This window comes from Lotus japonicus, chromosome 2 (assembly GCF_012489685.1).
Source record: "Lotus japonicus ecotype B-129 chromosome 2, LjGifu_v1.2".
In the NCBI taxonomy this organism is placed as follows: domain Eukaryota; kingdom Viridiplantae; phylum Streptophyta; class Magnoliopsida; order Fabales; family Fabaceae; genus Lotus; species Lotus japonicus.
In genome coordinates this window covers 56,487,088-56,513,449 of record NC_080042.1, presented here as the reverse complement: position 1 = coordinate 56,513,449, position 26,362 = coordinate 56,487,088, and the positions used below count along the sequence as shown (strand labels likewise).

At 39.9% G+C, this 26,362-nt stretch overlaps 2 protein-coding genes across 2 annotated transcripts; both read left to right on the top strand.

The window, feature by feature from the left end:
- Positions 1-594: 594 nt before the first annotated feature.
- Positions 595-2,665, top strand: LOC130735471 (60S ribosomal protein L9-like). The gene is made up of 4 exons (XM_057587442.1): positions 595-1,403; positions 1,750-1,989; positions 2,286-2,408; positions 2,535-2,665. Exons 2-4 carry the CDS (start codon positions 1,753-1,755, stop codon positions 2,613-2,615), a joined length of 441 nt encoding a protein of 146 aa, XP_057443425.1. The 5' UTR covers positions 595-1,403; positions 1,750-1,752; the 3' UTR covers positions 2,616-2,665.
- Positions 2,666-7,186: 4,521 nt separating this feature from the next.
- LOC130735470 (uncharacterized) lies at positions 7,187-8,041 on the top strand. The gene has a single exon (XM_057587441.1). The coding sequence runs from the start codon at positions 7,290-7,292 to the stop codon at positions 7,761-7,763; it is 474 nt and encodes a 157-aa protein (XP_057443424.1). The 5' UTR covers positions 7,187-7,289; the 3' UTR covers positions 7,764-8,041.
- Positions 8,042-26,362: the final 18,321 nt, after the last annotated feature.

The following is a 26,362-nucleotide window of genomic DNA, read 5'->3' as shown; positions in this document are numbered from 1 at the left end:
CATATATAACTCTTGTGTGTACATTTTTTTACCTTAATCTCTTTGTAAATTACTCTGTTTATATTTCCGTGTCATCTAACAAAGGAGTTTATCTTTACAAAAACTGTTTTGTAAGTTACTAATTGATAAATAATCATTATTTGTGAAAATTTTCAAAGACACAATTCAACCCCACTTTTTATGTCATTGTGTTTTATTTCAAGGTATACTTGAAAAATGATGATAAATATTTCTAAAATCTAGTAAGTGGTCTTATCTATAAGTACATTAAGTTTGCCTCTAAACGACCTTATAATTAAAGACGGGGGAGTACTAGATTAGTAGAAATTTCTTAAAGAATATTTTACATACACTTATTCAATGGGTCAGTGGTTAGACCGGTGACTCATCGACCCAAGTTGATGAAATGTTCAAATTTAATAACACTCATTTAAGTTAAACTTACCAAACTTAGCATAAGTTTATTAAAGTACTTACAACTATTTAGAAGTAGAGTAATATTCATTCACACTCTACTTTCTCTTCTATCTCATTTTTACTTTTTTTTTTCCTTCATATCTCTCTTTACATTTCTCTATTACACTACTAGAAAAAAGACTTTTCACATCAGGGTTTTCACATCGGTTAATCAATTACCTGATGTAAAAGATGACGCGGTGGCAATATTGAAATTATAGTGAACTTTTATGATAGTTTTCACATCGGTTGGGAATATGTCTGATGTGAAAAGTAGTTAGGAAATACTTTTTACAACGATTTTTATAATAAGCGATGTGAAAGCTAAATGCGGTGGCATTTTTGAAATTTTAATGAAGTACATTTCACATCGGTTAGATTATAGCCGTTGTGAAAAGTGCATCTTTTCTTCTTTTTTCACATCGGTTCGTATATAACAGTTGGGAAAACGTACTCTTTTCTACATTTCACATCGGTTTTGATAAAACCGTTGGGAAAAGTCCCTCATTTCTCTGTTTTTGACATCGGTGTTAATTGATCCGTTGGGAAATGCCCCTCCATTCTTTAACATTTCCACAAACCCTGGCCTGAACCCAAACGCACACAAACTCACTATCAGCTCTCTCCATCGCCTCTCGACGCCGCCATCAACTCTCGCTCTGGTGCGTTCGCCAGCACGTCTCGACGCCGCCATCACCTCTCGCCATCATCGCTGGTGCGTTCGCCATCAGCTCTGGTCCGTTCGCCACCACCTCTTGACGCTCGCTGGTGTTTATGGAAGCTGTTGACGCCGCTCCTGCTCTGTGACTCACCGCCGCTCCTGCTTCGACACTATCAAGGTCTGTGACTCACCGCCGCAACTTGGAAGAACAAACACACAGGCTTCGCTTCCGCCGCTGCCACCACCGTGTACGATCGACAAACCTCTCCTCCTTCATTCTCCTCCGGTCAGTTTCCTTCTTCTCTGGTTCTCTCAATCAATTTCTTCAACAAAACAATGCTTCCACACTTGTCGCTTTCACCCACTATCCCCAATTGATCTCAATAATCAAAATCACACTCAACTTGAAAACAGATCTGATTGATTTTTATGCATAGTTTTTTGATTGATTTTGTGTTGTGTTGTGTTCAGTGGGTATGCGGTGATTTTGCAGGCCATGGCTTCCATTGCAATACATAGTAATACAATAATTATTCGACAACTTAGTGTAGGGTAAAACTGCTGAGTCATAATAGTTCAATTTGTACCTGTGCTGTTTCATTTTGGCCTTATGTTTGAAATCCTTTCATCAGAGAATGAAGAAGATCTTTTCATCAGAGACCATGGACATCCCCGACGGCGTGAGCATCAAGGTTGAAGGCCCTCGCGGGGATTTCCAGCTCATCACCGATGAGAACGGCAAGAAAAAGCTCAAGATCGAGGCCTGGTTCGGTACCCACAAGATGAGGCTCGTCTATGCCCATTATTTTCCCATCAATGCTAGCATCACTAATCACAACAAGGGCATCAAGATCCATAGCTTTCCACTTTTCGTTCACCCTAAACCCTATGTTCAACTCCTTTGATGATTTCCGTTAAGATTGGTATATGGGTCAGATAACAATGTTCATTTTCAGTCATCTTAGTTTCTCATTTGCTTGTTTGTTTAACTGGTTAAGTGCTGATCATTTTTTATTTTTTATTAACTTTGAACTGTGCATTTGTGTCAATAATGTGTTTTTTTTCAAGTAATTTAATTTTGCATTCGTTTGTTCGTTTAGTTGGGTAATTCAAGTCTGATTTTTCTTGTTGATTAATTGAACTATGGATTTTGTCATTGTGTGATTAGGTGAGGAAAGTGGATATGCTTGATGGAGTTTCCATTGTGCGATCTGAGAAAGTGAAGGATGAGTTGGTTTTCGATGGAAATGACATTGAGCTTGTTTCTAGGTCATGTGCCCTTATCAATCAGGTACAGTTTTTTTTTCATTCTATGGATACATGCTAATGCCTGACTTTGTTGTTGTCTAATTTTTGTCTTGCTTGGATTTTAATTTTGGTTATTTTGTTGTTTTTGTTACATAAATGCCATGTTAAGAACAAGGATATCAGGAAGTTTCTTGATGGTATTTATGTTAGTGAGAAGGCTCGCTTGCATGTTCAACTTGCCATGTTATAGTCATGGTACATCATGGGTGATATATGCAGTAAATTGCTGCTTGAGTTTTTTTATTGTTGCAGGCCTCAATTGTCATTTTAGAAATTCACATCCCTCACTCCTTAACTGTTTACCTGCATCATTTTGTATTTGGCTTTTCATTTTTCTGTCATTTAACAATTTCAGTGTTAGCTGCTTCTTGCTTTTCAATTTTTTATTCTCTTTTAGCCATCCTGATTTAACTCCTGTTTTTAATTTTCAATTGTTTACTGCATCTATGTAGAAAAGTTAAGTTTGCAATGGATCAATGTAAATAAATGAGAAAGCTGAAGTTTGTTGATTTAGTTCTCTATGGATTTTGTCATTGTGGAAATAACTGCTTCTCATTGTCTTTTGTGTTTTGTAGTTCAGATTTCCTCAAGCTAAGAAGATTAAGCAAAGTTCACCAATATATTAAAAGCTGCCTTCTGGAGACTAAATATGATGTGATGCTCCTCCTGGTCTCTTCGGAACTGCTGGAAATGCTGTCATTAACATTGGAGGTGAATAGACCAATTTAACTTTCTCTTAGAAACACTTCAGCTTCAGTTGTTAACTGTGTTGTTGAAAGAAAAGTAAATTTATCATTTAATGACTATTTTCGTGTGTTTAGCACTGATTTTACTACATGTGATTTTTGGGATTTAAGTGGCTTTGGATAGTGATTATATCTTACCTTCCGACTTGAGAGAGCAACCTTCATTATAATACCAGTAATAATTTTTTCATTTCACCAGAAAAATTATAAGAACACAACTAAACTATAATAGTAGATTCGCAAAGAAAAGCACTACCAAACCTTATACTCCTCTTAGCCTTTTATGCTCCTGTTTTCCATTCATAGGATCAATAAAGTACTGATTTTGTTTTCTTTATAATCTATATCTTTATATTAGTTTTTTGTATTCATCTGCACACACACACACATATATATATATATATTGATTTTCTTTAAGATATGATTAATATGGTTGTGAAACTTCCATGTTTTTGAATTCTTTGAGGTGGGGATGTAGATATATTTAGCTATTGGGGCTACTGTTTCTCTAATTTCCACCATAGCTTAGAGATCAGAGAAGTTATTTGGCTTAGTAGCTGAGCACCAACCTCTTAGGTTTTTTTTCCTGTGTTGTTCTTAAGAACTTGGCAAAGCCAAGAATATGCCGAAATCATTTTGTTCTTTGACGCACTTAGGGGATAGTTATGACTATTCTTCTCCATATTCATGACATTTGGCAGTAGTAGCTTTTGAGTTTTAGTGAAAATGTATTCCTTTATAAGTGAGATACTAGCATATGATATATAAGTACCTAAAGCCATAATAAATCTCAAGTTTCTAGGAAAGAAAGCTTCATCTATATAACTCCATACAAGTGTAAAAATCTAACTGTTTTTGAGATATTATTTGAATTTAGTCATTGACTTGATTGACTTGATATATCTAATATCTTATATAGTGCTACTTAGTGCAGGTTTCTTTGTTAGTGACAAGAAAATTTTACATGTTAGTATTGATTTGTGGCTTTATTGTTCTATTGTTAGTGTCAGTTTCCTAACTGATTGGTACTTGTGCCCCTGTACAAGAAACTGATTGGGATACCAACCAATCCTCTGTTGTCGTCTTGCATTCCTGGAGGTTCTTCAAGTGGTTCAGCTCTAGCGGTAGCTGCTGGCCTAGTTGACTTTGCTATTGGTGAGTTTACTTGGTTACCACTTTCATGTTCCATCATTCATTTCAAAAAATGCTAATCTGTCCATTTATTTATTGCATTTCCATGTTTTTGTTATTTATCAGACGTCTCAGATTTACACCTTCCTCTTCACGAATTCGGCGAACTCTTCCAGCCACTCTAGCTCCGACAAACTATTCCGGCCATTGCAAGAGTCTTCCATCTTGCTAATCTGTCCATTTATTTATTGCCTTTCCATAGTTGCTGTTTAACTACATTTAAAGAACTAGAATTGCTGAATTGTTCTAGTTCTTTTAGGCTATTATGTTTTCTTTTTTGCTGGGACCTTGGATGTTTAACTCACTTGAGAGAGTGTGTTCTCAAGATCTCTTTTTATGTTAATAAATTTTCATTAAAAAAATATGTATATTCAGGTCAAATTCGTGTGGAAAAAAAAAAAAGAAAAAAAAAATTGTTGAGCATTCACATCGGTTTTTAGTCTAACCGATGTGAAAAGTATACTTTTCACATCGGTTTTTTGGCTAACTGATGTGAAAAGTATACACATTTCACATCGGTTTTTTATACAACCGATGTGAAAAGTATACATTTCACATCGGTTGTATGACAGAACCGATGTGAAAAGTATACATTTCACATCGGTTGTATGACAGAACCGATGTGAAAAGTATACATTTCACATCGGTTGGCTGACTTAACCGATGTGAAAGGTATACCTTTCACATCGGTTATAAACCCGATGTGAAAAGGTTATGAGATACCACATCAACATTGTTTACATCGGATAAAAACCGATGTTAAAACTCAAAAATACCCGATGTGAAAACTAGTTTTTCTAGTAGTGTTACATCACTTATGCTATTACATATTTCTCTCTTATACCTTTCTATCTTACTCTTGCTATGTGAAAATTGTTTGGAACAAAGCATTATTGTTAAAGTATATGGTACCACTTTTATAGTAAAATACCATCAAAATTGAAATAAATAAACAATTATTGACTAACTTACATTGTAGTTACGGATCCGTTTTACATTTGGAGAAATTGTAAACAATGAGTCAATAAATGTGAAAGCAATCAAAATAATATGTTGACTCATAGATCTATTGCAAATAAAAGTCAACCAAGGTGGATAAAGAATAATTGTAGGTGGGTGTGGATTCATTCATCAACATTAAAATGGACAATGATTTTAACAATTTCTGTTGTAAGAATCAGGGAAAACACCAAGAAGTTGCAGCAACTTTTTTTTTTTAACTTCAAGAAACTTCAATACATTGAATTGTTCACTGAATTTCTTAGCTGGTTCGTCCAAGTACTATTCTAATTTGGTCATAGTTTGCTATATAAAGAAAAAGGGAAACTTTGAACTTGAACTGTTTTTTAGTTCCCTCTCGGTTATTAAGAATAAGTCATGATTAATCCACCAAAAGTAATTAAAATAAAGAGGAAGATAATTTAAACAGAAAACAGAGAGAAGGGACACTAGTAACAATGAAACACGGAGAGAATAGCACGTTGAATGACATGCCTAAGACATTTGAACAGTTTAATAACGATAAAATCACAGTATAAATATGAACATTCAATTAGGATTCACCATCTTAACATGTCATATTTTAAATAATATTTACACTATTAATATATGTTAATTAAATTCATATCTAAAATACAACTGTGTTTTGCATAGAGTTTTGAATTACGATTGTAAACATTATTTATTGAACAGTTTTTTTTTCTTACCAAGGCTTTGAATTTCAGCATCAAAAGAAAAAAGAGAATACGATGTTTGAACGAGTATAGAGTTAACTGGACATTCATTGATGATGTTCAAGAGAAATAGACATTTTTGTTCTTGCTCTATCATGTTCTTTTCGGTGGCTTTTAAAAAAAAAAGTTATTTTCTTTGGGTCACATAAAACTATCAGCACAACCAATGAGAGACAAGCTGTGAACATCATTGGTGACATTTTCAAGGTAACATTTAACATAACAACACTCCAATTTTCTTGCATGAAACAATGTGTACTTAGTCACTTTCAGTGGATCACAGTGAAAAATCTCATGATCTTCAACCACATCATAAATCTCCATCCATCTATAGTTTCTTTTGGTTTTTGTTCATATCGGTCATGACATGAGGCCCTTGACTATAAAATAACAAAAAGTTGCTTGACACCACTTATGTAGCAACGACACATGTAATTTATGTCATTTTATGACTTATCACACATTTTAGATTTACAAAATAATAGTTCTGCATTTCATGAGCGTAAAAAACTGACATAAATTTCTGGTGTCAATAAAAAATAGTGTTAACCAATTATGACGGATAAAATAATGATAAAGATTTGCATACCACTCGATAATAACTACTACTCTAAAAACTCATTTTTATGACAGTTTTTGACAGATACAAAGTGTTAAGTTACAATTTTTTTTTCTACTAGTATATATTTAATGATCTATGAATCTCTGCTGAGAAATTAAACTGAGCAATAAGGGGTAGGAACCTCGTAAAAGTTCTGGTGGGTGATGTCAAGTTATGACATAGAAGGTTGTGTTTGGGACTTGGGTGTGGCCAAGAAAGCTCCATGTGATGGTCTTTGTATAGTACAAGAGACTTTTGATTTAATTAATGAAATAAAAAGTCCTACACACAGTTGGAAGAAACTTTTCACATACATTTCCATTAAATATATTAATACACCAATCATTCATTATACAAATGTATATTGTATTGGATTCGATTAGCTTTCATACCACACCTCACCAACAGCTCCTTAAAATTTTCTACCAAAAAAAAAGCTACTTTCCACGTTTGCATCTATCTCAAAAGTGGTTTAAATAGGCCTCAATATCTTCAAATTGCATATACAGTTGCTACTTGCTTCTTGTTCTCACTCATTTTCCTCCAACTCTTTGGTATTCTTCTGTGTGTTTGTTTCTTAATTGTTCACAACCATGTTAGGTTTTGTACTGGATCTTGTCACTCAAGCTGCTTCCAGCTCTGCATTCATTTTCTGCTGCTGCAATTTGATCATTGTCATTATCCTACTGGACTTAAAGCCCAGTATCAGTGTTCATCAAGAAAGTGAAGTCCTTGTGTCAGTGGGTGAAAATCAAAAGCAAGGAACAAGCTTCAAGTGTCTAGTGGAAGAAGATAAAGGATCATTGTCACAAGTGGCAGAAGTGTCACATTTGATGGAAGCAGAAACAGAAGGAAAACCAGCGGACAACATTGAAACTCAAATCAATGAAGATCACAGAAATGAAGAAGAGGAAAAAGTGGAGGAAGAGGATGATGAGCTGAGGAGAAGAGTGGAAGAGTTTATAGAGAAAATTAATAAAGGATGGAAAGAAGAACTCTTCTGCACATCAAACAGGGCATATGAATCTAATAGTAAAGAAATTTATGCCCAAAGATTGGGTTATTAAGTAGGGGCTTGAAACATTTTCGCCAACATTTTATAGAATGTTTGTATCAAGTTAATTTTCCTCAAAATCAATTATGACACGTAGAAGCTACTCACTGAAGCTTTTCCCTTGAATTGATTTTAGCTTTAGAGTTAACCGTAGAAGAATTTCCAAACTTGTACTTAGACTAGTTGCTGTATTGTATCATTCAAGAAATGTCATAGACATAGTTGTTTGTCAGTGCATGTATAGAGAATTTCTATGGTTCTGACAATAAATCCCTGTTGCTTATGTTTTTTTGGAGGTTGTTGTTCCAATTTCCAACATGTCAACCATAGATGAAAGTTGAATGAGTGAGTTCATGTGAGAGAAAGAAGATAAGATAGTTCAATGTAGAATATTATTCTTGCTCACTTCACACAGATAAGGAGAAAAGTGAAGAGCATAAAGAGGAAGCTTGGAAGCAGCATCTTTAGGGATTCTCTTCATTTTTTATATCATTAATATTATTTCTTTTCTTGTAAAGATATAGTTTGTGGGAATTTCTTTATTCCAAAAGATTTTTTCTCCTTTTCCTAGTATTGGATGCACTAGCCAAGAAGGGACCCCTGTTTTTCTTTTTGGGAATTGGCATGAAACCTAGCCAAAAAATTTGTAAGGAAAAACATTCTATTGGTTGCAGATTGCATGACAAAGGAGAGGGCAAACTGCAAAGCAAACCCCAAATCAATTTAACCTTCATCACGATTATATTTGGATATTTATTCGTATGGGTACTAACAGATGTTAGCTTGCATTTTAAAATAAAATGTGAATAAAATTGTTCTTATAAAATTAAGGTTAAAGTATGGTTACATTACACTCAAGTGATATCAAAACACATGAAATTTGCTGACATAGCACTAAAGGTCATTAAATCAATTAGTTGGTTTTTGCCTCTTATGTATGTCGAGAAATCACTTTTGCAGCTCTTATTTATCTGCCAAGGAAAATAAACAGAAATAAGGTCAATCAATTATTTGTTAAAATTATTCTTTAAACTTCAAATTTTATACTTAACTGAGACAATTCAGAGTGAAAGTACATTATTTATTGTGCTTGAGGTGCTGCTGTTTGCTGTTGGTTGTGCGTTGCTGCTTGGGGGCATTTTGAGCTGCTGCTGCTGTGATGCTTCTGTTTTTGCGAGGTTTTTGCTGCTGTCGCTCAGCTTCTGTGTTGATGCTGCTTTGATGCGGGTCTAATGTGCTCTGCTGTTTTGTGCTGTTTGCTGCTGTGGGATGTGTTTACACTGATTTTTGGTAAACAAATATCCTCTTAGTTCGACTAAAGGAAGTTTAGATTTCAGGGTCCTTTTGAGAAAACGTCTTGCCAAAGTGTCGTGTGTGAGTTAGTGGTTTTCGACAATGATGATCGGCTCAAAAGATAACTGGATTTAATTACATAAGGATCAATTACATGAAGTCAGACAAATCAAAATAACATGAACACTATCAGGAATATGGAATTCGACAGGAAACTACACAAAAGAGCTGGAAATTAACAAGCTTCATGCACAAAAACTAAAATGCTGGTTCTGCAACGTACTCCTCCATCATCACGCTTTGCTCCTTGAGTCTCATTGATGCGGACATTAGAGCTTTCTGGTGAATTTTTCAGAGTTTGAGTTGGGAACCCTTTTTTCTGAATCGGATTTTCCTATTTATAGAGCTCCATGTCCTGCGTGTCCTTGGCGGTTTTCTTCCTTGTTGGACGGGTTAGTGGGTCTGATTCCCCACGATCTGATACTTGCTCCGGAAGTTCCATGCGTAGTGGTGGGGGTTGTGTTCTTCAACTGCCTCAACCGTTTCTTGGCCACGTTTTCGACTAACGTGGTGAGAATCTGACTTGGTCAATGCGGCACGTGTTACATGTGCCTGCGTTTAGCAGTAATCACTATTGTCGAATTCGGCTGCCTCATGAACTTGGTGCATTTTCTTTTTCCTTTCCTTAGTCCGAATTCGACTACCTTGGGTATTTTTGGGCCGAATGCGTTTTTCTTTCTTGGGCCAAAATATTGGGCCAACAGATGCCCCCCAAAAATGTTGATTCTCGACTACCAGACCTTGGAGGGATCAAGCATTTTTTTGCTCGTGTATTTCGATGGAGCTTGACGGCTGTTCGCGACTTTCCACTTTCTGATTTCAGGTCCCATCAGAGATCCTATCGTTTGACTTTTGCTCCAATCAGAAGCCTTGACGTCTGACTTCGCCTGTCGTCTGCCGTCTCTATTCTAGGGTAATCATGACCCTTTCCTAGCCTTTATGTTAGGGTTTGCGGTTATATAATAAAATAACCGTTGGATTTCAAAAAAATTTTATGCACCGTTCTATAATGCAGCTTCACGTCCGACCCTTCATTTGCCTATAAATACGCCATTGTTGGCCCTCTGCAAGCTTTACCGTTTTCAAACACTCAAGCTTTTGCCTGATTCTACTTGTAATCATCTTCAATCGTTTGGTCTTTGCTTTCCTGGTGCGCTCTCTGAACATTTCTATGGCTTCCAGTTCCGACAATGTCATTCCCTTGGCCGCTGCGTGTGAGATGAATGAGGCCAAACGCACTCCCATTCCAGACCCACCGTACGAAGTGGAGAAACGGGCCATCTGGAAATCCCAGGTATTTATTCCTATTTCTGTGAATGGCAATTTACGTGCCATTTTAGGCCCTTTGAAGAAGGCGAAGAAGGGAAGGCCTAACAGTCTTCCTGAGGATTATGAGCAGTTTCACCCCAGCGTTCGTGGGGATGAGCTTATTCTTGCATTTCGACCTTCTTACCGCTTGCCCTTTCTGAAAGATCCCAAAAGGACTTTTAGGGCTGCGCCTCCTAACCCTACTGCTGGTGAAGGAGCCTATCTGAAATGGCTCGACAGAGTGGAGGCCAGTAAGTCTGGGCATTGGAAAGTCACTGGAATTTTCGACCTCATTCAGTTGTCGAGGTTGCCGATTTCTTACAACCCTGCTATGCTTTTAAGTTCTCTTTTCTTTTGGGAGCGGTCTACCAATAGCTTCCATGTCCCCTTTGGGATGCTTTCTCCCACTCTCCTTGATGTTGCTGCCATTACTGGCCTTTGGGTGGTGGGTGATGATTACCATTCCTCTGCTGCTCCCACCAATCCTATTGCCATTCCGACGGATAATATTGCTTTTAGCAAGTTTATTAAGGATCACTACGTCGAGGATGGTGAAGTCTCCGATGATGAGCATGTCGCGTTTCTGTTGTATTGGCTTTCTGCCTATGTGTTCTGCACCAAATCCTTGAGGATTCCGGCTAAACTTCTTCCTTTGGCCAACCTGCTACATGAGGGTCGAATTATCGCCATGGCTAGGCTTGTGCTTGGCAATCTTTACCAAATGATCAATGAGGCGATAGCCGACATTCGAGATCCCAAGGTTGCGTCTTTGAATGCAGCTGGTCATTTCTGGCTCCTTCAACTTTGGATGAATGCGGTTTTCAAATCGTTTCTTCCAGCCAAGAACCCCCTCCTGTGGTGTCTAACACGAGGGTTGATGCTTTCAGACTTGAAGCCCTTACTCCTCCTTATGATGCCTCCACGTTCGAAGCTGATTTTAAGAAGTACTTACCATGTTCTTCGAGCTGAAACGTTTCCGCTCGAGCTTTGCACCGTGTCACAAACCTTCTTATGGCCCTCGGTGGCTAAGGAACTCTTACCCCAATCTTCCTGGCTCAGAGAACCTCTCTCAGCATCAAGTCGAACTTTGGCAGACTATATTATCTCCCAGGGTGCTGACCATCAACTTTGCCAGTAATGATTTCACTCTTTGTGGGTACAATCCTCAGCTCGTGTCTCAACAATTTGGGCTGAGCCAGGATTTGCCCAATACCTTGTTCGACAAATCCCTCGTCCTCTATCCTGGTACCATCACCAAACGTAGTGCTTTCGACACTACCATTAGCTACTACAACGAGGAGGAGCTGCTTGGTCTTAGTCCTTTCAGTTTTACTCCATCCTTTTACGTTACTCAGGCGTTTAAGGCGTGGTGGTCTGCTTATTGGCATGATATTTCGGAGCCAATTGAAGATTGCTTCCAGCGCTTAACGAATATTTTTCTTTTGCAGAAGCAGGCCCCAAAGAAAACCAAAGGTATGCATACATCTGAGATCAACGCTTTTCAACAATTCTTCGGTGTAGTATACTTTCCGGGTCCTCGACTTCAGGAAACGGTGGCCAAAGCAGCCCAAGTTCTAAGGCAAATGTGGGAAGCTAAAGCCAAGAAAACCCGATTGAGCATCCCTTCTAACGAGGATGGTCTTTCTTTCATTATTCGAAAAACAAGCTTTAGGTTCCCACCACTGCCTACTTGTAAGTATGCTTTGGCTTTTCCGGTGGTACTTCCTAAGTGGGTTGATCATGTGAGTATCAAAATTTTTTACCATAGTGCACTGCCCCCCCGGAAGCGGGTGACCTGGACCAAGCGTTACCTATGGAATTACCCTCTCCATGTGCCGGTTGAAATCTTCAACCACATATCGATAAGCACGCTTATTGGTCAAGGTAATCATTTCGACCTGGCATCTTCGCGATACTTATGGTTTGATTTTCCTTTGTTTTCCTTTTGCAGCTGAGCCGATTCCGCGACCGACCTCTCAAGCCTCTCCTCGGGTAACTTCTGCTACTGTCGAAGTTGAGGATGATGAAGATGATGTTGCTCTAGCTGATAAGCTCAAGATGCCTAAGGTAATACTGAACCCTGTGAAACTTTGACCTTTATTCGACATGTATATCTTTGTGATCGTTTGTTTTTTGTCTTCAGAGTCGAAAACGAGGGGCCACCCCTACCACTTCTGCAAGCAAAAAAAGGGCTAAAGGTGCTGGTGAACTTCCTGTGGGAAATCCCTCCCCGGCTAAGTCAGCCAGTCAGCGCGAGGAAATGCAGCAAGGTGTTGATCAGCAGGCTTCCAGCCCTCTGCTTCAAGGTACTACACTGATTCCTGTCGAGATGGCTCTGGCCAAGAAGACCTCCAGGAAGAGGTCTAGTCGTAAATCTGGCAGCTCCTCTTCCCACCATTCCAAGAGTTTGACCAGCTCCAGTCCTCTCAAAGAATCTGGCCCTAAGGTGAATCATTAACTCACATCTCGTCTCAATTCGCTTTCTTTTCCTCTTTCTCAATCGTTTTTACTTTTATTCTTCAGAGGGTTGGCATGTCTAAAATGGCTGTACCTCGAGCCACATGGTTTTCTTCTAAACCCCCACCAGTTGTCCTGTCTAGCTCTCCGAGCAGTTTAGAGTCCTCTAGTTCGAGTTTAGACTCTACTGAGTCAGACCCTGTGTGGGACAAGCTGACATTCTATTTTAACTCGAAACCAATTGCTTGGCAACATCCTGGTTGTGAACCCTATTATACCAAAGAATGTCGAGATAACCTTTCTAATTTTCCTCCGCAGGACATGCAGAACATGCCTTCCCCTGCTCGTGAAGAAAATGTACCACATGATGAGGTGCAGGGTAGTGAGGGTCAAGTGCCTCCAATCATTCAGCCTGACCAAGTGATTGGTGTGATGCCCCCTCCCAAGGCTGATGTTCTGGTCTCGACTCATTCTGAACCTTCCTCTCGACAGCCTCAAGCTTCTCCCCAACAGCCTCAACCTTCTCCTCAGCAACCTCAACAAGGTGCCAGGGTCGCTTTGCTTTCTCCTCATGCTAAGGGAGGCTCAGCTTCCTCTAAGACGGCTGCCTCTTCCCATACTTCTGGTGAGAGGCTCAGTGCTCTTTTAGTCGAGGACCCTCTTTCCATCTTCCAGAGCTTCGATGGTACTTTAGATCTCGAGTCTCCACCACGCCAAGCTGAAACTACTGAGACTGCTCAGTCTGGTGGAGCGGCCGACGATAGCCGGATTGAAGAGGCTTTTGTGAAGTTAAAAGGGCTGGTTTTCGATGCGGGCTTTATCAACGGGGTTCGAGCTAACCCTCGATTAGGCCAGGAGGTTAAAGAGCTGCTTGCCTTCCTATTGGGCCAACGACTTGACCAAATTCGAGCAGATGCTCTCGTCGAGCTTCAGACTCTCTTGGTCGATATCTTGGCCACACTTGACAAAGCCATTGCGGTGGAGCAACTCATTGAGACTAAGCAGGCACAAGTGGCTTCCAACACCAATGGACTCCTGCCTTCGAAGGATGAAGTTCTGAAGCTGACTGCTAGGAAAGCTCTTATAGCAGATGAGTTGTCAAGTGTTGATGCTCGACTGGACGAGCTTCAAAGGGAGGTGGCGAGGCTAGAGAAGCAGAAGGCAATGTTGATTGATGAAGGCCCAGCTGTGAATTCCCGGCTGAATACTCTTGCTGCCGAGTGCACAAATGTGATGTTATCAACAGCTCAACTTTCTAAAGAGGTTGCAGCGGAGCGGCGCGTGAAGCAAAGCTTGGATTCCAGGATTGCTGCTGCCGGGGTTCAGCTTGAAGCCTTCAAGTCGAGGATTTAGGCTTCATAATTGTTGTTTTATTGTAATGGCCATGGATCTATTGTGGCCTTTGTTGCCAACTTTGTGACAATCATTCCTGTAACTCTGTTCGACTTCTGATTAATGAATGAATTTGTATTGGCAATGCTCGACATGTTTTATTTCTCGATTTGCATTTTATTGTCGATTCAGTCTTTGTTGCATTACTTCCTGCATTGTATTGTTGAGTTTCACACCATTTAACTTGGCAACCTTTCACCTTCTAAATTTCCTTGGAAACCACGATAATTTATAACGCTTTTATCACGTTCTCGTTCAACGATTTAAGAACTTCCTCCACTTGTGGTGGTGGCTGACGTGGCTTGCCGTGTTTGGCTAACGCTTTGGTAACTGCATGCTTGCATTAATGCGGCTGTTTGTTACTTCCCTATTATAAATGGAGCCGTTTTTTACTCGTCTTTCACCAGCAACTCTTCTTCCTTCCATTCTCATCTTCTTCCTGCGATCTAAGAACCTTTCACCCTTAACCATGGATAGCAGAATCATCCTTCATCGTATCAGGGACCTGGCTTTCCAGGATGACCTTTTCCAGAACCTGTATGACTCCTCTGCTGGCCTTGATGAGCTTTTAGAGCTCATTGATCAACTGCTTCATAGGCCAATCATCGCGCGCGTCAGAATTCTTCTTCAGGAATTCCAGGGGCTCCTCTTGGAAGCCAAGCCTCTATTTGAAGAGTTCCGGGAGCTTTCAGTAATGGTGTTCTTTCAAGAACACCAAATAGATGAGTGGAGGGAGAAATTCGATTTTCTCCAGGCCTCTTTGGATCAACAAGATCCAGAAGGTCTCGTTCGATTAGCCGTCGAGATATCTACAGCCTCCCTTGAAGACCTGGTTGCTCGTCAAAAGAAGGCTCGACTTGAGGGCCAGATGGTGGCGCTGGTGGATCGATTAGCACCCATGCAAGCTAGATATGACGGATACAGGGCCATTCTTCCCTTTTAGGCTTCTAGTTTTATTTGTATTTTGCCATACCTGTAATGTTTTTCCGATCAATGAATATAATTTGGCAATTTTAACGCTCATGTTTCATTCGATTTTAAGTTCGTGCAACATTGGCTTATATGCTTTTAAATACTTGCCATTTATTGTAACACATTGACGCTGATTGCTCAATTCCTTAATTACGTAAGCATTAATAGGTAACGTTTTCTCGACTGCAAATGGCCCTTCCCAATTGGGGGTCCATTTCCCATAAGCTCTATCCTTTTTATCCATTGGGAGAATAACTTTCCACACGTAATCACCTGTACTAAAAGATCGATCTTTAACCTTTTTATTGTATGCTTTAGCTATGCGATCCTTTTGCCTTGTTAAAACGTCCAGTGCCAAGAGCCTTTCTTCGTCGAGGTTAACCATTTCATCTAGCATCATATTCCAGTAAACTTCACTTGGAATTTCCTCTTGTCTTTGAATTCGACACGATTGCAAATATACTTCTGCGGGTAGCACGGCTTCTTGGCCATAGGCCAGTCGAAAAGGCGTTGTTCCTGTCGCTTCCCTTGGTGAATTCCGGTAAGCCCACAGGACTTGGCTTAACGACTCATGCCATCTTTTTGGTTTTCGACCCACATGCTTCTTGATTAAGCTTATTAGAATTTTATTGGCTGCTTCTACTTGGCCATTAGCCTGAGCGTAGTAAGGGGTCGAGGTTAAAAGCTTGATGCCCCAGGATTCTGCAAAGGCTGCCACTTTGCGTCCCACAAACACTGTGCCTTGGTCTGTCGTGATGGACTCTGGTAATCCAAATCGATACACAATATGGTTTTGTATAAACTCGATTACCGTTTCTTGTGTCACGTTTGGTAGTGGAATGGCTTCGACCCATTTAGTGAAATAGTCGACTGCCACAATAATATATCTATGCTGCTTTGATGAGGGTGGGTGAATTTCGCCAATTAAGTCTATTGCCCATCCCCTAAAAGGCCATGGCTTGATAATAGAGTGCAATTCGCTAGCTGGCACGTGCTGGATTCCTGAATGTTTTTGACAATCTTGACAGCCTTTTGCATATTCAATGCAATCTTTCATGATAGTTGGCCAATACAAACCTTTCCTGAATAGAATCCATTTCATTTTGGCCCCTGCTTGGTGAGCACCACACAGGCCATCGTGAGTACCTGATACAGCTATAAATGCGTCGTCCTCGCTTAAACATTTCAACAATGTGCCGTCGACGTTCTTTTTGAACAACTCGTTGCCTAAGATGGTGTAACTTAGAGCCCTGTACTTGACTTTTCTATCAGTTGACCCTACTGGGTTCTGCAGGTACTCGACAATTGGCTTTCTCCAATCGTTAGGGGTTAGGTTATCAATGACCATAATGTCGAGATCCGAAGGGCTCAGCTTTTCTTTGATCTTAATTAGCTCTGTCAACTTTAGCCTATCTATCATATACCCAGAAGCAATCTGCGCCAATTCATTGGCTTCTTGGTTCTTTATTCTAGGAACATGACCTATTCCGACCTCGTCGAATTTAGCCAACAAATTGTTTGCTTTTACATAATATTTGGCTAGATGCTCGCTAACGCACTTGTATTCTTTGGTGAGCTGCTTTACCACCAACTCGGAATCTCCTTTTACGACAACGTTCTTTGCCCCCAGAGCTAGCAAGATCTCGAGGCCCGATATCAATGCCTCATACTCAACTTCATTGTTCGAGCAATTATCCTTGATCCTAAATTTGAATTTAGTGGGGATGCCTTGCGGGGACATGATGAACATCCCGATTCCGGTTCCATTCTTATGGCTGGAACCGTCGAAATATAACTTCCAAGGCTGTATGCCCACGTAAGTTACGATTTCTTTAGGCATAGTATGATCTGCTAAGAAATCAGCAACTGCTTGCCCCTTAATTGCTTTTAATGGGGCATAAGTTAGTGAATATTCGGTTAGGGCCAAAGCCCATTTACCAATTCGACTATGCAAGATTAGTTTGGATAACATGTGCTTTATTATATCATAATGAGAAAAAACCATTACATCGATTGGCTTTATATAATATTTCAGCTTTACACAAGAGAATGGCTTTAGCTTTGTTTTTGTTGATCTCGATGCCCTTTTTATGCACCACAAAACCCAAAAAATCACCTGCAATAACACCAAAGGCACATTTAAGGGGGTTCATCTTTAAGCCATATTTCCTCATCCTCTCAAAGGATTTCCTTAGATGGGATAAATGGTCATCCCTTGATGGGGATTTCACCACAATATGCCATCAATGTAGACCTGCATGAAAGTTTCAATAAAATCATGAAAAATGGTATTCATTACCCTTTGGTAGGTCGCACCAGCGTTTTTCAACCCAAATGGCATGACCACCCACTCATATGTCCCCAAGGCACCAGGACATCGAAAAGCTGTCTTCGACACATCTTCTTCTGCTATGAAGATTTGGTTGTAGCCTGAATAACCATCCAACAAGCTTAAGTATTCGTGACCAGCAGCGGAATCCACCATCATTTCAGCAATAGGCATGTGATACTCATCTTTTGGAGTGGCAGCATTGAGATCACGAAAGTCGATACAAACCCTCATCTTTCCATTCTTCTTGATTACTGGGACCACGTTGGCTAACCAATCCACATATCGAGCTGTCCTGATAAACTTGCACCTGAGGAGCCTTTCGATTTCTTCTTTGATTTTTACTAACATGTTTGGATGGAACCTCCTAGGTAATTGCTTGACTGGTTTCTTATCTTCTTTGATGGGTAACTGCAATTCTACCAGTTCTCAACTCAGTCCTGGCATTTCATCATAATCCCAAGCAAAACAGTTTTTGAACTCTTTGAGTAATTTCACCATCCTATCTTTTAACTCTGGGTCAATAAGAGCACTGATGTATGTTGGCTTCTTTTCTGAGCCATCACCCAAGTCCACTTCTTCCAAAGGGTCCTGTGCTTCCATTTTCTTGGAAATATCGATCGCTGGCTTTTCGAAACCCAATGGGCTATCATCGTAGATGCAATCCAGCCTTAAATTACGGAGATCTTCAAATTCTTCGACACTCTGCTCGTCTTCTTCCAAGCGCGTGTTATCCTTATTCATTGTTGCCTCCTCCTGAGATGTCATTTCGACAGGCAGAATTGAGACATTAGCTTCATCAGTAGCCATTTCTTTGGCCATTCTTTCGGCCTCTAAGGCCGTTCTTATTTTGTTCTCGGCTGCGTAAGCCGAAATTCGAGCTATGCTCGAATTAATCATCCTTACCACTGGTTTGCCACTCAGTAGTGGCATCTTTTTCTTCATCGCTGTGCCATCCACTCATGGCATCAGGTTTGCATGCTTCATTGAGGTTTAGTCCCCGGATGGGATCCAATGTCACTGGGTACTCTGAGTATGGGTTGAAGTACTGATTAGCCACTGTGTCCAAAGGAGCAATTGTGGCCAGGCTCTTCTCAAAATTCTTTTTACCAACATAGCCTGTTTCTGCTAGATAGTAGCTTTGATCTGCTTTTACATTTTCGACGACCCCATCAGCCTTCCAAATAGATATACGTTGGTGCAAAGTCTAGGGAACTGCCCCCACGCCGTGAATCCATTCTCTACCCAGCAGAAAATTGTAATTGGCCTTTGAAGGGACCACAATGAACAATGTGGAGCGGGCCACCGTTCCTACGGTTATATTCAGCATGATTGCCCCCAGGGAAGAACCTGTCTTCCCTTCGTAATCAGAAAGTACCATATCATGTGGGATTAAATCTGCTTCAGTTTTACCCAACTTTTTGAGCATAAACCCAGGCATCAGGTTGATTGCAGCCCCTCCGTCGACAAGGACTTTGTTAACTCCTTTCTCTTCGACTTTAGCCCAAACAAATAGTGGCTTCAAATGGCTCTTCATTTGCTCGGTTGGCCTCTGGAAAACAGCTCTCTCATCCTCAACAGATCCTCTCTGCATCACATAATAACACAAAGGGTTATTATCTGGCTCTTCCTCGACATAGTAATCTTCTTCACTTTCTGTGACCTCTGAGATCCTGTCGAATTCAGCAGGTAAGATAGACACTATGCAAATGATGTTGAGGTCTTCTCCATCACTGTCATCGAAATCTTCGAGCATATCTTCATCCTCATCTTCAACAGCGTCTTTCCCCTTTTCCTTCGCCAATCGTTCCTTGTTTAATGGCGTGGTCCAGTTGATTGATAATCGACGCCACACTAGGTTCATTGCGAGGGTTATCTTCTGGCTTTATGTCCCATAGTGAACGGAACTTGCCACCTCTTTCCCTTTTAGCTTTCCTCTTCCTCAAGAAGCGTCTGAACTGAGTTCTGGTCATTTGCTCAGGAGTATAGTAGTTCCCAGAGCCATAGGAATAGCTTCGCGACACACGGGAATTGTTGATGTAAGAGGATCCCTGGCCCAGGTCGATTTTCTGCCACTTCTGGTGTTGTTTTGGCCTTGGAGGTGCTGGCCTGAACCATTGGTTTTTTGGCAACCCAGCATCAGGGACGTAAGTCTTGTCTTTATTCTTTGACTTCTGGCCTCTATGGCCATCGAGTTCCTGGCCTCTCTCAACCCACTCCTCATGGGGATATTTCAACCTCCTAGACACAGGCACTTTGTTCTGATAATGCCTTTTCATTTCAGAATCTTGGTAGGCTTTGGCTGCAGACTTGTCGAAAACGGCGCTGCATCGAGGGCACAGCATGACTTCCTTCTCGCCATCTTTGCTCCGGGACAGAAACTCAACAAGAGTTTCTCTGGCCTTAGGGTAAACCTCCTCTAAGCTCACCTCTTTCTCGACCTCTGGCTCTTCGACAGCAATGTTTTCCTCCTTTGCTTCTCCAAGTGTCAAGCCCAGATCTAGCTTTTCAGAAATGTCGACCATGCCAATGTAGAAAGGCTCTACATAGTTGGCCTCAGCTACTTGCAATGGGTCAGAGTCAATCTTCATTTGGCCTTTGGCTTTTTCATCATACTTGAGTATTCCTGAATCCAATGCCCCCTGCACAAGGTCCCTGAAACGAACACACTGTGAGGTCCAATGACCAAAAAAGTTATGATATTTGCAGTATTTCTTCTCTTTCCTTTGTTCAGGAGAAGGAAGTTTTTGGTCTTTAGGGACCACAAGCAAACCATCAGACACAAGTATATCATAAATTGCATCACATTTAGTCACATCAAAAGTATAAGTTTTTACAGCAGGAATCGTGTTCTTGGGGTTTTCCTCCCCGAGTTTGTTTTCATATGGTTTTAATGCTTTACAAACATAAGGATCGCCTGGCTGGAGTTCAGCCAGATTGACATCACTTAGGTCGACGTCTGTAGGGACTTCTCGATAAACACATGGACTTTGACACACTGGGTCAGTGTCTATGTACGCTATTTTTTCCTTCTTTGGCCACTTAGTAGTCTTGGCCCTTTCTTCAGACTTTTCAGCCTTTAGTAATTCGATATGCCTCACTCTGTCTGCGAGAAGAGACATATCTCGAATGTACTGGGTATCGATTTTCTTCCTGATAGAATACTCCAGACCACCAGCGGCTAAGACCACTAACTCATGTTCAGGGACATGAGTGAAACATCGAGATTTAAGCATCCTAAACCTGTTTAGATAATCATCAATGGATTCTGCTGGCTTTCTTTTGACACTAGCCAAGTCTTTCAAACTCACTTTGCACTCTCCCCTAAAGAATTGCTCATGGAAAATTCTTTCCAACTGGGCCCATGTATGGACTGACCTAGGAGCGAGGGTGGTGAACCAGGTAAATGCATTCTTAGTTAAAGAACTCGGGAAGTACTTCATTTTTAAATTTTCATTGATGGCTAAATCCCCTGCTTCGATTTGGTACATGGCTATGTGTTCTACAGTAGACTCTCCTGAATCCCTAGAGAACTTAGTGAATTTGGGGACCTTCCAGCCTCGAGGAAGTTCTGATTCGAGAACTTCCTCTGTAAAGGCCGACACAAAATGGGGTCTATTCGCGAAACCCACGTTGAAGCCATGTTGGTTCAACAATTGTTCCACTACAGCAGCAACATTTTGCTGCCCCCCAACATTCTGATGTCGAATTCTTTCTAGCACACCATCAGCGTGTTCTTCCCTGTTCACCATATACACATTGTGCAATGGTGGCTGCACCGCCTCGTTTCCCCTAAACAAAGGGTTTGCCCCCATATCTTGGTGTTGTGGCGCTTGATAACGCACAGGGGCAGGAGCATGAATAGGCAATGGGATTTGGTTAATCCCTGGTGCTGGTTGCATTTCGACTGGTGCCCCCAGGGCTGTAGCCAAACGATCCATCTGACGTGCCAAATGCTGATTATTGACAACATTATTTTGGAGCACAGGGTTAATTATTTCACCTATCTGACGAGATAGCATGTTAACCATTTCATGGTTACTATCATCTACTTGCTGCCTAATGGCTTGAAGTGAACCAGTGTTCATACCTGTAGACAAATAAATTTGTGAACTGGACCCAGGGATAGGGCCAGGAGGGCTAACTTGACTCCCTAAGTTCAACATTGTTCCATTTGCCCCAAAGGGGGGTATGCTAAATGGTGGAACATTCTCGGGGAATGTCGAATATGTGCCCTGTATGCCTTGCATTACAGACATAGGCATACCATAAGGCATATCTCCTCTTGTAACCGTTGGAACAATTTGTGCCTGCACTGATGTAGATACAGGCATTTCCGCAACTGCAGACATTGCCACGTTCTGGGTTGGCATAGTGGTGCCAGGCCCCATCCCAGTGGACACTTCTTCGTTATTGTTACCACTACTTCCCCCAGGGCTGCTCTGATTACCCACGTTAGACCCTTGGGGGGAGGTTCTTCCTCGATTGCTTGCCATGCTTATAGTCTTACCACTTCTCAGGTGCATATAAAACGTAAATCACAATCAAGGCAAGTAACAAATACCAGATATCATGCAATAGACCAAACACACAAAACGCTTCTGTAAAACTTAGTTTTCACAAAAACGGTCCCACTGGGCGTGCCAATTTGTTTACACTGATTTTTGGTAAACAAATATCCTCTTAGTTCGACTAAAGGAAGTTTAGATTTCAGGGTCCTTTTGAGAAAACGTCTTGCCAAAGTGTCATGTGTGAGTTAGTGGTTTTCGACAATGATGATCGGCTCAAAAGATAACTGGATTTAATTACATAAGGATCAATTACATGAAGTCAGACAAATCAAAATAACATGAACACTATCAGGAATATGGAATTCGACAGGAAACTACACAAAAGAGCTGGAAATTAACAAGCTTCATGCACAAAAACTAAAATGCTGGTTCTGCAACGTACTCCTCCATCATCACGCTTTGCTCCTTGAGTCTCATTGATGCGGACATTAGAGCTTTCTGGTGAATTTTTCAGAGTTTGAGTTGGGAACCCTTTTTTCTGAATCGGATTTTCCTATTTATAGAGCTCCATGTCCTGCGTGTCCTTGGCGGTTTTCTTCCTTGTTGGACGGGTTAGTGGGTCTGATTCCCCACGATCTGATACTTGCTCCGGAAGTTCCATGCGTAGTGGTGGGGGTTGTGTTCTTCAACTGCCTCAACCGTTTCTTGGCCACGTTTTCGACTAACGTGGTGAGAATCTGACTTGGTCAATGCGGCACGTGTTACATGTGCCTGCGTTTAGCAATAATCACTATTGTCGAATTCGGCTGCCTCATGAACTTGGTGCATTTTCTTTTTCCTTTCCTTAGTCCGAATTCGACTACCTTAGGTATTTTTGGGCCGAATGCGTTTTTCTTTCTTGGGCCAAAATATTGGGCCAACAGGATGCTAGTATTATCGATGTTTTTGAGGGGTTTGTTGGGTGTATTTGGGTTTGTTCTCTTTTTCCTGACTTGGTTTTTATCCCAATGAATTTTTCCTAATAAGATTTTAATGAAGCACACTCTTAGGATTTTGTTTTTAGACATTTTTGTGAGGAAGCTCTTAGGTGTTGTTTCTAATCGATGTTTGGGAAGCATTGCTTGTACTCTGTCATTAGAACCTTTATCTCATGTTTCAATATTTATCAATAATACTTTCATTATAAAAAAAAATAATGAATAATATAGTGGATGTAGTTTTTTTTTTTCAGTTTTTAATTGTATTATTTAATGTATTTTAAAAAAAGGAAATTTGTTTATTTCTTAATGTATTTGATGTTCCGGTAAGTTTTACACACATACACACTGACGATTAATTGACAAATATTGATATTGATGATTCGTTGATTTAAGCTATGTTTGACAATACCTAACTAATAAGCTAAATGTAAGCTAAAAAGCTAGCTAGTTAAAAGTTCATGAGCTACTTGATGGCTAAAGCTTAAGACTGAAAGCTGAAAAGCTAGCTAGTTAAAAGTTCATGAGCTACTTGATGGCTAAAACTTAAGACTGAAAGCTGAAAAGCTAGTTGATCGCAAAATAAAGGGCCTGTTTGTTTACTGTTTTCAAAACAGTTTTCAGTTTTTAAAAACTGGAAACCTGTTTGGTACGACCTGTTTTCGAAAACTGTTTTTGAAAACAGTTCTCATTTTCAGTTTTTATAACTAAAAAACCAAAACAGGTAAAAAATGTTTTCAGTTTCAGTTTTTAGTTTTCAGATATCAGTTTTCTAAATGTTCGAAAACATGTCATTCAAACTATTTTCTTCTTCTAAAAACTGTTTTTAAAAATTGTTTCTGAAAACTGTTTTAAAAACTGAAAACTAAAACTGCTATCGAACGGGCCCAAAATGTTTGAGAAAACTAACTGCTGAACAAGCTGAATTTAGATAATGACACAAAATGAGACACTTATATATATGAATTATCTTATATTTAACATTACTTTAAAATTGTAATATTAATTTCAAAACAATTATCACTTTAAATTATTTAATTCATTTCAAACTCTATCTCATAAAAAATACAATTTTTTCACTTTTCATATTTTTATTACATTAATAGGATAATAAAAAAATAACATTATATTTAACTACTAAATTATTAAATAAATTTATATTTATATAGGTTCATAAAATATTTAAGGCAGGTGCAATGATGACAATTTCATGTGAGATGAATCTAATATGAAAGTATCATAGTTAATGTTTTTTTTTGAAAATATCACATGTTAAAATGAAAAAAATAGCGAAGGAAACTTATTAAAATGAAAAAGATAAACATGAGAATAAATTGAACAAGTTTTAAGCTATAAGCAACCTCAAGTAACTTTTAAAAAAAGCTTTAAATTAGTGAAGTGAGCTACATTACTACACACTTTAAAAAAGATTTTAACCTAGTCAAATAAGCTTTGAAGATGATGCCAGCCAATTGGGGAGAATTAGCGCTTTTCTGGAAGCCTTCCTCTAGGCATCAGGCCAAAAAATTAACTTTGACAAAACTTACCTTAGTGGATGCAATGTGTCACAAGACAGGTTGATTGAGTTGGCTGAGATTTTTTATGTGAATGCCGAGGGACTTCCCTTTGTGTATCTTGGGGTGCCACTTGATGACAATCCTAGGAGGAAACTCTTTTGGACTCCTATGATTTATAAGATGAGGCGCAAGTTGTCTAAATGGAGATCTAAATTCTTTTCAATTAGTGGGAGATTGGTTTTGCTGAAATCAGTTATCTTTGCTATTCCTATTTATTACATGACGGTCTTCAAAGCCTCGATTGGAGTTGTGGGTGAATTTGAGAAGATTATGCGATCTTTTTATGGGGAAGTAATGACGGCCATAGAAAGATAGCTTGGATTTCATGGGAGCAAATCTGCAGAAATTCTCAATTTAGAGGCCTAGGCCTCGGCTTCCTCGGCTGGAGGAATAAAGCCTTTCTCTTGAAGTGGGCTTGACGCTTTGGTAAGGAGAAGGGATCTTTGTGGAGGAAGGTGATTTGCTATAAATATGGATGGGATGACAATCTGCTAGTCTTCCACCTTGTGATAGGCAGATTCAACTCTTTCTCCATCGTGATACAAGACATTCTTAAAACACTTTCAGAGGATACCGTTCTTGCAAAAGAATTATGCAACTAGCTGCGTTGTGTTCTTGGCCCTGGAATTGTTGTTCGGTTTTGGCTAGATCCATGGGTGGATCCCTACCCCCTTCACATGCCCTTCCCGAGGATGTTTGCACTGGAAATTAACAAAAACACTCTGATTCGTGATGTGGGGAGACGCACAGATCGTACCTGGTCCTGGCAGATAGATTTAAGAAGAGCTTGTTTCGGATGGGAAAGTGATGAAGATAATCGGTTTTATCAGGCCATTAATTCTTACATTCCAAGTGTTGTAAGTTGTAACTAATAAATTGTTATGGCTTGGGGATCAACGCGTGTTATTCTCTGTGAAGACTATTTGCGAGCTTAGTGAATTTAAAGTGTTGGAACTTGTGAATTATTGGAGAATTCCCAAATAATTGCGGTCAATAAGATTGCGGTCAAGGAAAATTTGTTAAGTAGAGGTTTGATATTGGAGAATGAAGGTATGTGTAATCTTTGTGGGAGTGAAGTAGAGACTGTATCTCACATGATGCTCACCTGCAACAGAATCTGAGTGCTTTGGGATGGTGTTTTCAGCAGAGAGGGCTCGGTTTGGTGTTGTCCCGCTTCCCTTCATGACTTGGTGTTGTCCCGCTTCCCTTCCCATTTGCCTTATGTTGGTCAATTTGGCTGGCTCGCAATGTGTTGATTTTTCAGGGCAAAGGCTTCAATTCTGAGTATGTTTGGGACTTACATATATGAATATTGATAGTTTGGTGGATTAAAGATTGGTGAAAAGAATTTCCATTTAATTGGAATGATTTGCTGCTGTACTTTGTGGATGTGAGACTCCTTTCTCCAAAAGATACAGGGGACTTGTGGGCATTTGAAGCCGAGGTCAAGGTTATCCTTCACGCACTGATTTTCTGTAGTCACTTTCATCTGAGGCATATTTTAATTGAGAGTGACTATGCCCTTGCAGTTGGATGGGTCAACAACAAAGTTAATAGAACTTGGAAGTTGATCCAGGACCTTAATCTCATTGATCTCCTCTACATTGAAGTGGACTGCATTGGCATCAATCACATCTACAAGGAATCAAACTATTTGGGTGATTACCTAGCCAAATCCGAATGCAATAAACGTGTCCCTATTTGGGCTCCTTTGTCCAATTAACAGATTGGAATTT

Excerpts from the sequence above, each read along its gene's own strand:
- LOC130735471 (XM_057587442.1), top strand. The coding sequence starts at position 1,753 with ATGAAGAAGATCTTTTCATCAGAGACCATGGACATCCCCGACGGCGTG. Across the intron at positions 1,990-2,285 it reads TCCATAGCTTTCCACTTTTC|GTGAGGAAAGTGGATATGCT; the intron begins GTTCACCCTAAA and ends TTGTGTGATTAG. Across the intron at positions 2,409-2,534 it reads CATGTGCCCTTATCAATCAG|AACAAGGATATCAGGAAGTT; the intron begins GTACAGTTTTTT and ends TGCCATGTTAAG.
- LOC130735470 (XM_057587441.1), top strand. The coding sequence starts at position 7,290 with ATGTTAGGTTTTGTACTGGATCTTGTCACTCAAGCTGCTTCCAGCTCT.